This window comes from Lathyrus oleraceus, chromosome 3 (genome assembly GCF_024323335.1).
Source record: "Lathyrus oleraceus cultivar Zhongwan6 chromosome 3, CAAS_Psat_ZW6_1.0, whole genome shotgun sequence".
Taxonomy (NCBI): Eukaryota; Viridiplantae; Streptophyta; class Magnoliopsida; order Fabales; family Fabaceae; genus Lathyrus; species Lathyrus oleraceus.
This window is the reverse complement of record NC_066581.1, coordinates 371,649,782-371,662,379: the sequence shown is the minus strand read 5'-3', so window position 1 is coordinate 371,662,379 and position 12,598 is coordinate 371,649,782. Positions and strand designations below refer to the sequence as shown.

The following is a 12,598-nucleotide window of genomic DNA, read 5'->3' as shown; positions in this document are numbered from 1 at the left end:
AAAATCTTCAATGATCTTGATTCACCAAACTTTATAGACCCAATTACTTGCTTCAAGCTTCAATTTTACAGCCTCATTTACTCGGATCTGACAAAGAATTGTCTGATCGATTATTTTATCACTGAATAAGGACAACTCCAAACTTTATTATGCGACAACCTCTACTTGGATTCTAAAAAGTCTTCCTTGCAGTATGAAGACAAATTTCTCTTGATTGATAATCACCAACCAACAATATGAACAAGAAATAATACTTTATCCTGATACAAACAACATAACTTCACACAAAAAACATTAGATTCCCTAATGTATGTAAATCTACTTCTCACACTCAATCTTTATAGTTAAGACCTATACCAATGGTTTCTTGATATAAGGTTGAAGATGATGAATATTATTAAAAGAATCTCATAGAACACAACTGTATAATTATCACACTATCAATATTCTAGGAGGTTTCTGACAAGGTTAAGTTTTAGAGATAGTTTATTGGTGAATGAAGAAATATTTTAATGGTTTCTATCAAGATACTTGATAAAGAGATGTTTGGTTTTTATTAATTTTATGGGTATAAGAAACAAAAGGAATCAATGGCTTATAAAAGAGTTTATCTAAATTGTGATCACCATTTATGATCAACAAATGTCACTGGCTTACATTGTCAACAACTTGTTTGATATCACAACTTTTGTAACATCCCCATTTTCGTAAGAGAGACAACTAAAAAGGTTTAAATAGGTGCTAGAGGTAAGACACAAAAATATGGGAAAAGAATAATGTGATTTGAGTCAAATCACGAGTTATTATAATTTGAATCAAATAAAGAACGAAGTGAATCAAAGGTAATGAAGTGAAAAAGTTTGTTACTAGTGGTTTAAATTGAGTCAAGCAATATATGATTCAAATCACACTTAATTTCAAAGAAAATTGGATGACTATGATTCAAATCACCAATCTTGTGATTAGAGTCAGGAAACACTATGATTCGAATCACAAACTTCTTTAATTCGAATTAGACTAGTAGAGGCAAAATTTTCACTTCCAAGCAAGTTCATGGTTCGAATCACAACATGTGTGATTTAAATAAAGACATTTGAAAACCTTGATTTAAGACTTATAACTTGAGATTCAAGTAACACTCAATATTTTGACTTGGATCATATTGTAAAAAGGCTAAAACACGTTTTTATGGATAAAAAACTAATGGAATTAATGGAGATGTGTCTTATGGTACATCTAAAAAAGAACCATACAGTCACATGCAAATTACAAAGAAATAATACTAATGCAATAAATCAGATTGCATACACATAGAGATTAGATAATTGACAAAATATCAAAATAATGATACCGACTACAATGCAATTTCAGTCTCCCCCTTTTAGATGTTTGGAAAATTTGAGATATTATTGTTATTTTATTTGAGAAAGTGTTGAAATTTGTAATTTGTGATCCGGAATGAAATTGATTCCGAACTATTGAAAAATACACAACAAATGATGATACACATGTGGAATCTTGAGTTATCCAACTCCCCATGCATTAAACACCTAATGCATGTAAATATCACGATAATATCATAACCCTTCTCCCATTTGACAAAAATTAAAAAGATATAGAGGCAAAAAAACACACGACACAAAGATGAATCCAAAACAACATATAAGCCTATACGAAATTCCATACGATAGCAAACCAATTTAAAACTAGAAAAGCACACTTGAACATATAAATGCACAATCAAAGCAATTTCATAAGAAGAAAAAAGATAAGATACAAGAGATAAAACAACATATAACATCATAGATACACATCAACAATACCATAAAAATGGAAAAATTATACCATACAAAATAGATTATCTAAAATACCAAAGTGATAACAATATTCAAAAGTACCAAAAAGAGTAACAATGATCAAAATAGTCATGGGAGATGTCTAGGAAAAATATTAATAATCATAAATAAAGATGATTCAAATGATGATATGATATGATATGATATGCTAAGTTATGGTAGGTTAGATGGAAATGGGTAAGCAGAAAGCTCAAAATCAATAGCAAGGTTAAATCTCGAACTCTTAAGAGACTCAATTTCTTCCTTGATGCTTCCAACCAAGGAAATCATCTAGTATTCTCTGGAAAACATCTGGTCTTCTCTGACTATAGCTTCAACGTCGAGACGGATAATCAGACACTCCTATCTAATCTGAGTTGAAGTCTGGATCCTTTCTACAATGACATCTAGGTAAGCCTTCACCTTAGGAGGAAAAACATGTGGAACACGAGGTCTAACAGATGAAGTGAAGGGTGTAGAGGCATTTCCAAGAACATAAACTTTTGAAGCATCTTCATTTTCTACGAACTTAATATCATACACTTTACCATGGACACCCAAATAAAACCAACCTTCATTGTCTTTGTATTGCCTCATCAATTTCACAGTAGGCGAATCAAGGACTTTTGGATCTTCAATCATGTCATTAGGAACTTGACAGATATTTTGGGAATTAAGGATAAACTAAACGAATGAAGTGTAAAACAAAGGATGCTTCAGAGTAGACCTGTAGATGTTCATTTGGTTTAGAATAAATTTTACCTAATTGACTTCTTTTTGCATAAGCAAAATCCATATGAGGTAAAGGTCTAGCTCTTCAACTCTAGCCTAGTTACTAGGTTTCCTGTACAACACTTCAGCAACAACCCAATGCAACATCCGCATTGCACACCTTATCTGACTAATATGAAAATTAGTTGTGTCAAGAGGGCCCTTCAAAAATGTCTTGGAGATCATATTGAGAAACTGTGCACGGTTGAAACCAGGGGCATTGGATAAACAAACTTACATTCCCTTATTTCCAGTCCCAAAATATTCTTAAAATCTTCAACACCAAATTTAATTAATATTCCATCAAATTGATAGTGAATACTAGCATATGAAACTCCCATACAGAAATATAACGCTTGTACATGATTAAGATTAAATTTCCAGTGGAGACCAATGAACTTCAACAAATTGTGATCTTCAAAAGGTTTAAGAAAATCAATATAGATTTTCTTTTCAACAACCTTATCCACATAGTACCCATGTTTGATTGATTTGTTGAGAAAATAAGTGACAAACACTTTATACTTATGATCAGAAATCAAATGGTTTACCTTTAAGCACAATGCACCCAAATTCTTGTTATGAGCATTGTATTAAGGATTGTAAGTGGGGTTAGTAGCATGAGGAACCTTGGATAACTTTGATGCACTACCAGGGACAAGAATATTTACATTAGGTACTTTAGAAGCTTGCATCTTGGTTCTTCTACCTTTGGGAAGGATGCTCTAAAGAAGATTTTCTCTTGCCTTATTGCTTCTCAGATAATCTTTGGTTATTTTCTAGTGATGATGATTTGAGAAATGGAGATAAAATGGAGGTTTGATGTGATGAAATGGTTTTGGAAATGATGAATGAAGATGGAATTAAAATAATTCAATGAGAGAGAAGATCAAATTGAGAAATGAATATACAATAAGAAATAAATTAATGCGAGATAGATGTAACGATGAGAGGGAAAGCTAAAAGACACACAAAAATAGAAATTTAAAGCGCTTTGATTTGAGTCAGATATCTATGATTCGAATCAAGAAGAAAGACTCTTGGTGTTTGATTCGAGTCAGCCAACTTTATAATTCGAATCAAGGTCACAGAGATCACAAGGGATATTTTGTGATTCGAATCAGAATATGGTATGATTCAGATCAAGGTCACAGGGATCAAAAGGGACTTTTTATGATTTGAATCAAGAGATGTTGTGATTCGAATCAAACCTCCAGAGAAAAAATCACTTAAAAAAACTTGTAAGCTGGATTCAAATTAAGGAAAAAAATTGAAATTTTGAAATTTTAATTTTTAATGCATGATTTTTTTATGGATGTAAAAAAATAACATATGAGTTTTTTTAAATGAAAAAAAATGTAATGATTATGCAAAAGGGTTAATGCTGATGAATGAACATGTATGCTTAAATGAATAAAATAAAATGATCAGATGTATGTTATGCTTAGATGATTTATGCTATACATATAATCACACAAACATCGATCAAACACACATCATACCAAGCACATACATAATTAAGGTACACTACAAGAAGAGGATGGAACGATCATATCAATTTGACGATCTAGACTTTAACTTGTTGCACACGAAATAATTAATAAATGGAATCAAAAATAACAAAAGAAAATTATGATCAATCATAGACAATTGGATACTATTTTCTTTGCAAGTTTGAAGAATACTATCAGACACTCCTTTCCAAGATATCATATGAACTTAAACAACAAATGTTCAAAATATCTTTGATTATCACTATAACAGTAAGCATATGATTAGCTACTTCATTTCTTGAATAAATATCTTGACAATCTAAGATAACTGATTCAACATTTTGAAAATGGTGTGACTCCTTCAAGACTTGATGCCTTGAACTTCTTAGGTGCTTGTTGAACAATCAGTAAACACGTCAAATTTCACAAAACTATATCCATCTTCTTTCACAATGACCTTAGAAGAGTATGTTAACAAAGAGATGCTTATTCTTCCTTTCACAAATCTTTTACAAAACTGACACATATATACTATATGAAGAAAATTGTTAGCTTTTTAGATAATCATCATACAAACTATTAAGCTATAGTGCACTATTTTGGGTTACATGCACATAACTCAAAACTTTGTTAGTTTAATCTTGGATGAATTTAAGTTCAATGAACTTTCAGCTTAAAATTAAAGATTGGTTGATACGCTAGTATTTGATTACTTTATTTATTTCTAAGTCATTCAGATAATAATGTTAATCAGGTATTCAAATGATAATGAAATACATTGAATCCACGTAGAAAAAATATTTCATAAAGAAGCTTTTATGATCAAAATCTACATTATCAACTTTTGAAGTTGCTCAGACTTAGTCAAAAGACCATCCCTGATGCCAATTGTTTAGAGAGAATATATATACGAGAAGGTCTATGAGGGTTGAATAAACAGTTTCTCTTAAAACAACCAAATTCAAAAACAGTTTCTTTTTACAAAATCAGAGTTAAAGCGCGAAAGAAAAAGATAATGAGAGAAAGGGAAACATGGTGAATGGATTCAATATTATAACTTTCCGTATTATCATAGAAACAAGAATTCAATTAACACCATTAACTTAACTAAACTTAAAGTTGCTTTAACAAAAAAATTAAATCAAATGACTTAGAGTCAATACAATTCTAATTCAAGAGATGAATATTCACCAAATTAAATGCGTCGTAGACCTACACTTATATGATAAATCACTATAAGCAAGATCTAATTCTAAATGATATTTTGATGATGAATTATGCCTAATATACATGATATCATGCAGAAAATTAAAGAGATAAGGAGAGAAAATATACACTAAATATATAGTGGTTCAAAATTTTGTGCTCGCTATGCCTATTCCACTATTCGATGATTTTCACCATCGAAAATGGTAATGTATTTTACTATTGTTTAAGTTAAAGATACAAGTATTTTAGTACAACGAATTATTATCAAAACGAACACTAAAAACTCAATGTTTTAGCCAACACGGATCTAAAACAACAATTTCTCATGTTAACTGCTAATATTTAAGATCTTCAATTATCTTAATCCACCAAACTTGATAGAACCAGTGACCTGCTACATGCTTCAATTTTGCAGCTTCCTTTACTCAGATCTGACGAAAACTTGTCTGAACGATTGTTCTATCACTGAATGAGGACAACTCCCAACTTTGTTCTGCGACAACCTTTACTCATATCCACCAAAGTCTTTCTTTGAGTATGAAGAAAACTCTTCTCTTACTTGATAAGCACCAATGAATAACGTGATCAAGAACACAATCCTTTATCTTGATACAAATAACAAAATTTCACACAAAAAACATTAGATTCCCTAATGTACTTCAATGTACCTCTCACACTCAATCTTTAAAGTTGAGACCTATAACAATGGTTTTTTTTATATAAGATTGAAGACGATGAATACTATCTAAAGATCTCACACAATACAGTTGTAAATTTCTCAAACTCTCAATATTCTAGGAGATTTCTCACAAGGTTGAATTTCAGAGACAATTTATTATTGAATGAAAAATATTTTCATAGTTTTTCTCAAGATTCTTGACAAAGAAATGTTTGATTTTTATGAATTTTCTAGGTATACAAAACAGAAGGATTCAATGGCTTATCAAAGGGTTATCTTAATTGTGATCACCACTTGTGATAAACAAGTGTCATTTACTTACATTGTCACTAACTCCTTTGATATCACACTTTTTGTGACATTTTTTTTAAGAGAGAGAACTAAAAAGGTTTAAATAGGTGTTAGAGACAGTACATAAAAAGATGAGAAAAGAACAATATGATTCGAGTCAAATCATGAGTTATTGTGATTTGAATCAAATCATGAGTTATTGTGATTTGAATCAAATAAAGAATGAAGTGAATTAAAGGTAATGAAGTGAAAAAATTTGTTACTAGTGGTTTGAATCAACTCTGGATCTGTGATTCGAGTCAAATAATATGTGATTCAAATCACACTTAGGTTTAAAGAAAATTGGATGACTATCATTCAAATCACCAATCTTATGATTCAGAGTTAGAAGTACTGTGATTCGAATACAAAATTTCTTTTATTCAAATCCGACTGATAGAGGCAAAAAATTTCACTTCCAAGCAAGTTCATGATTTGAATCCAAACATATCTGATTCGAATCAAGATTTTCAAAAATCTTGATTTAAGACTTTTAACTTAAGATTCAAGTAACACTCAATATTTTGACTTGAATCAAATTGTAAACACAATAAAACACATTTATATGATCTAAAAGTGACGGAATAAATGGAGAATTGTCTTATAATACATATCTTACAAATAAAGCATAAAGTTACACGCAAATTGCGAACAAATAATACAAATACGATAAATTAAATTACATACACACATAAATCAAATAATTAACAGAATCTCAAAATAAGGATATCCGATAATGCAATTTCAAGATTAACATACCAAATTCAACCATTCTTTAATGTGAAAAAATCAATTACAAAATGACTATTTTGAACTTTTGATTCTTCCAAATCTCCCTAGGAATGAACTAAAGATTTTGTTAATTAATAATATCTCTTGTGGCTTGATTTATCAAGCTTGTTAAATTTTCTTAGTTTTATTTTCCTTGGTTAAAGGCCTAATTTTGTAGAGTAAATCTATTAAAAGTTAAAATTGTCAATTATTCTTAGAATATTTAGAAAAATAGTCGTGAGACAACAACACTCGGTTGATTTGACAATAAGAGCGGTAGTAGGTGCATTAAAAATGTATTACTAATAATAAATCTTCCTCGAGCATAACGAAAAGAACTTAAAATCAGAAACATATGTTTAAATTTTGCAACGAAAAGGGCAAATTCGTAATTAACAAAAACCCAAAGTGTTGAACACGTGCCACCTTTCTTCATTCACTGTTCCTTTCCCATCCCTATCTATTTCAATTCAACCAAACACACACAACAACACAACATCCTCGTTAAATTCGAACCCACTCGTTGGACTTTGCTTCTATGCAAATTTGAAGTTTTTCTTCATTCCCATAGAGATTCATCACCACCCTCTTTCAATTCTCAATCTTTTTCATAAACCCACACACTAGTTAACACAGACCCAGATTTCGATTTTTTTTTTCATTTTTTTAATTGATAAAAAATGTTGAAGCTTTCATGTAATGGGGTGGACCGGGTTCAGCTCACGGCTCAATGCGGGTTCATGGGTCGGCCCACTTCCTTTTTTTCGTCCCGGACGTCAGTTGCGGGATTCCGGTCAACAAAGGCGTGTCCGGTTTATGCGGTGGCGTCCGCCAAGGAAAGTGCGGTGGTGAACCGGGTCGAACCGGAAAATGGGAGTTTGGAGGACCTGTTGCGGCTTGGGAGCTTGACTGAGGATGGATTCTCGTATAAAGAAAAGTTTATTGTTAGGAGCTATGAAGTTGGAATCAATAAGACTGCTACTGTTGAAACCATTGCTAATCTCTTGCAGGTTTTTTATTTTATTTTATTTTGAATTTGTTAATTTTTTTCTTGATCTGAATTTTTGATCCAATTAATAGTGTGTGGTAGGTGAAAGTTTAAGACTTTTTAAATTGATTTTGATTGGGGTGGGGTTTTAGGCTTCTGGGTTTTTCTGAATTCTGATCCATGTTCAATTTGTGGCAGTGTTTGATTACAAATTGCAAATTTTTATGTTTATATTTTTTTTCTTCATGAAAGTGCAAAAGTTGAACATGTTTAGCATGAGGTTTTTCCGGGTTTTAGTACTAGGTTAAGACTAAATCGTGATAGAATGGAGTGAAGCGGAATAGAATGAATAAGATATTTCATTTCATTGGTTGGATATTTTTTATAATTTGATGGAATGGAATAGAACAAGTTAGTTCATTCCATCGCATACACCCCAAGTTGGAGGAATGAAAATGAAAATTGAAGAATTGGATGGAACATGATAGAATGGATTTCATCATGTTCCATTCCGTTCCATCCATTTTTTACAAATCTAAACAATGGAGCTATCTATAAGTAATGTCAATATCGAAAATGTCTGTTCTGTATCGAGCTATCTATTGCTGATATTGCAGGCCTATTCCTTTCTGGACTCTGAGTATGGCAGTCTTGATAGACTCATTAGAACTTGACAAAAACATGTTGAACACGACAGAACAGAACAAATGCGTTTTTTTTTATTATGTTTGGTGCATATTATAGGAAAAAAACGCAGTGTGTTTTGGTTTCACTAATGGTGAAACCAAAGGAAATAAAATAGAACAGGCTGTGCCGAATTCTATATATGTGCTATCGTATTCCACTAAATTTCAATTTTGTGATGTATTGTAACTTTTTTGTTGCAGGAGGTTGGATGTAATCATGCTCAGAGTGTCGGATTTTCAACTGATGGTTTTGCAACAACCCCTACCATGCGAAAATTGCATCTCATATGGGTCACTGCTCGAATGCATATTGAAGTCTACAAATACCCTGCTTGGTGAGTTTTGTTCTTTACAATACTCAATTTATCGACTCTGATTTGAAAAATCTAACTTTCATGATTCCCACAGGAGTGATGTTGTTGAGATAGAGACATGGTGTCAAGCGGAAGGACGGGCTGGAACAAGGCGTGATTTTATTATTAAAGACTACACAACCAATCAAGTCATTGGAAGAGCAACAAGGTATACATTTAGCTTTCAAATTAGGATGGTCATACTACAAGTTTGTTGTCGTTGTAATAATTGGATATCAATATTAGTGCTTTTTCTGGATCATTTACTATAATATCCTAAATGATAGTAACCGGTGGAGCTGTTAGGTGAATTGAGATTCACAAATAAGGGTATATTACTAAATTAGTGGGAAAAAATAGTTAATACTTCACCGGTAATCTAAAATGTGACACGAAAATGAGATCGAAGAATTGTTCTAAAGGGTGTTGAGTTTTTCTGGTATGGCGCCTTTGAGTTCAATGATGGCAATACTATCGATATTCTTAGTATATCTGGGTTGGGTCTAACTCATCCCTATGAAACTGACTTGTAAGGTGAGGATGCCCTTCAAACCCGACACAATGAAGGTGTTGGAGGATGCCCTCATGCTCAAGCCTCAACGAGGCCAAAGCGTGGACAATGTGGGAAGCCCAACATGTCATATCGCTAAGCAATGTGAGACTAAATTCTCACCCCTTTGAACCCAACACCATGAAGATGTTGGAGGCTGCAATGAAGGCAAGGCAAATGCTGCAATTTAGGCGACTAGGGGTGAACCGCAATGAAGGCGGAGTTAACAATTGGTAGAATATCCCTTCTTTGTGTTGGATGATATCTGATCACCTTTTGCTTTCCAAGAAACTTACTTTTCATGATTTTACAAATCATGATGCATTAACAATTAAATCATTCACATCATTTTAATTGGTGCATTTTTAAATTTTGATATGCTTAAGTTGTGTTGTATGCTGTGCTCTCTGATGCAGTTTTTTTCTTTTAGACACTTTCATGAAGATGACTTTCTACATTTAATTGTTTCAGCAAGTGGCTAATGATGAATCAGGACACTAGGCGACTCCAAAAAATTTCCGATGAACTTCGAGATGAGTATTTGGTTTTTTGTCCTCGAGAGCTAAGGTACTGTTTTTCCGTTTCTTGACGATGAATTATAGGGAATGTATGTATTGTTCGGAAGTTAGGCTTCAAAGAAAATAGTGTAACTTTTGTCCCTCTTTTCTTCGATTTTAGGTTGGCAATTCCTGAAGAGGATAGTAATTGCTTAAAGAAAATTCCGAAATTGGGAGATCCTGCTCAGAGTTCCAGTCTCGGTCTTGTGGTATGATCCTTTGGCTTGAAGAATCTTCTTCCTTTTTCTATTCGGCACATTCTAGAGTCTGGCCTACTCACATTGTTTTCCAATATTGCAGCCTAGAAGAGCCGATCTCGACATGAATCAGCACGTTAACAACGTGACTTACATCGGATGGGTGCTTGAGGTTAGATTCTCTCTAATATATTATAAATAATTTGGTTATTTGATATTTGTGACTGTCGCTAACAAAGTGTGTTAACATTGATAGAGTGTGCCTCAAGAAATCATCGATACTCACGAGTTGCATAGTATTACCTTGGACTACAGACGAGAATGCCAACGAAACGACATTGTTGATTCGCTAACAAGTGCAGAAGTATCCGATGATGTTCCAGAACTCAAAGGTACAAATGGATCAGCCAAAGCAAAGGATGACAAACAAGAACACCAACAGTTTCTTCATCTTCTTAGATTGTCTACCGACGGACTTGAAATAAACCGAGGAAGAACAGAATGGAGAAAAAAAGCTCCAAGATAAGGACGGATCTGTCAATTTTATTTCTTGAGTGAAGTTTTCTCAACATTGAATGAGTTTGAATAGATTTCTCAACTAGTATTTATAAATAAATCAAAATTAAAAGAGTATTGTAATAATTATGAGCTTTTTTTGGGTTGTTTAAACAATAGTTTATTGTGTTACTTGAGATTAACTAGTGTTTACATTTGGTTGTTTAAACTCATTGCCTCTATTTTCAAGAATTTTACACACTTCAATATATACATTGTGAGGTCCAAACAACTTTTTATTACTCATCATTTTTAAGGTCTCTCTTACCTCATGTTACTCATCCATTTTATCATTTTCTAGAAGAATGCTCAATAGCTGGAATGAAGTTGGGGACAGTGACTTTCTAAAATCTTAAATTTTTTATAGCAAAATAAGTTTATGGCATATTGAATTGAGTTTTTTTTTTTAGTATAATAATCTATTATTATAAGTGAAATTTTTAGTTATTGATATATAATATATTCAACGGTTGAGATCTTTTGACCTACAATTTGTTAGTGACTTTTTTTTTTTACTGATTTACAAAAATTTATAATAATATTACATCATATTTAATAGTTTTTTTCTCCATTGCATTATATATTTGAGCCTTTTTATTTGATCCATTGCATTGGTTTGATATTTGTTATTTTAGTGGCTCAATAACAAAGTCGGAATTCCATATCTATACTTAAGTTTTTATTTCAAAAATTTTAGATCAATTTTTCTGTTACAAGATTTTATTTACTCGGAGTTCATCTTCCATTGAAGTTTATTTCGGAATCAATATTTCAAAAATTCTATTATACTATCTTCGTTCCTTTTTAAGTGTCGTTTTTTGAATTTTTACCCCTACAAAGAAAACTAATTATTATTAGTACTTTTCAAATAATAATTCTTCTTTTATCAATAATACCCTTAATTATTTATTACATTCGTTTTACTCTCTCTCTCTGTAATAATTGCCTAAGATAATTTTAACAAAAATGCAATTAATACTATTTTAAAATTTGTAACTGACAATTAGAAAGAAACAATTTTTTTCAAGAAAATGACATTTTAAAAGGAATGGATTTAGTATTAATCTTCATTCAATTTCATGAAATTTGAACCTTAAAAGAATGGATTTCGAAACCTTAGCAGTATGAATTTGTTACCGATAAACAATTTCATCATGTATCTTTATTTTCTTTAAGCAATTTCATGATTCTTTAAACAACTTCATGATTTTTTTTCCATTTAAATTTATATTTAGATCAAATATATTTGTTATATGTTATAATAGCAATATCACTGGTTGTGTGTATACTATTCGACAATTCACTTGGTCACATGACTATGATATTTTACGATCATTTTAAAATTTTCGTTATGTGTTGTTTGGTTATACGGTGGTAAAAATAAATTTTTAAATTTTTATTAAATAGAGATTGATAGTATCAGTTGTGTTTGTGTTTGTTTGATTAATATAATTTTTTTTTATTAAAATAATTTCTTTAATAACATGTTAGTTTTAAGCCATAGAAATTTTCTTAAACTGAAGTGGGAGGAAATAGTGTAACTATTATTGCTGTATAATAGCAATATTAAAGATGTGATTTTTTTACAAAAATAACTCAATTTTTCAAGAAAATTCCCAAAATA

At 31.4% G+C, this 12,598-nt stretch overlaps 1 protein-coding gene across 1 annotated transcript; it reads left to right on the top strand.

Moving 5' to 3' along the window:
- Positions 1–7,545: 7,545 nt before the first annotated feature.
- Positions 7,546–11,143, top strand: LOC127127781 (oleoyl-acyl carrier protein thioesterase 1, chloroplastic). Its single transcript, XM_051057059.1, has 7 exons — positions 7,546–8,098; positions 8,964–9,097; positions 9,171–9,284; positions 10,137–10,232; positions 10,344–10,431; positions 10,523–10,591; positions 10,676–11,143. The coding sequence occupies exons 1-7, from the start codon at positions 7,769–7,771 to the stop codon at positions 10,943–10,945; spliced, it is 1,101 nt and encodes a 366-aa protein (XP_050913016.1). The 5' UTR covers positions 7,546–7,768; the 3' UTR covers positions 10,946–11,143.
- Positions 11,144–12,598: the final 1,455 nt, after the last annotated feature.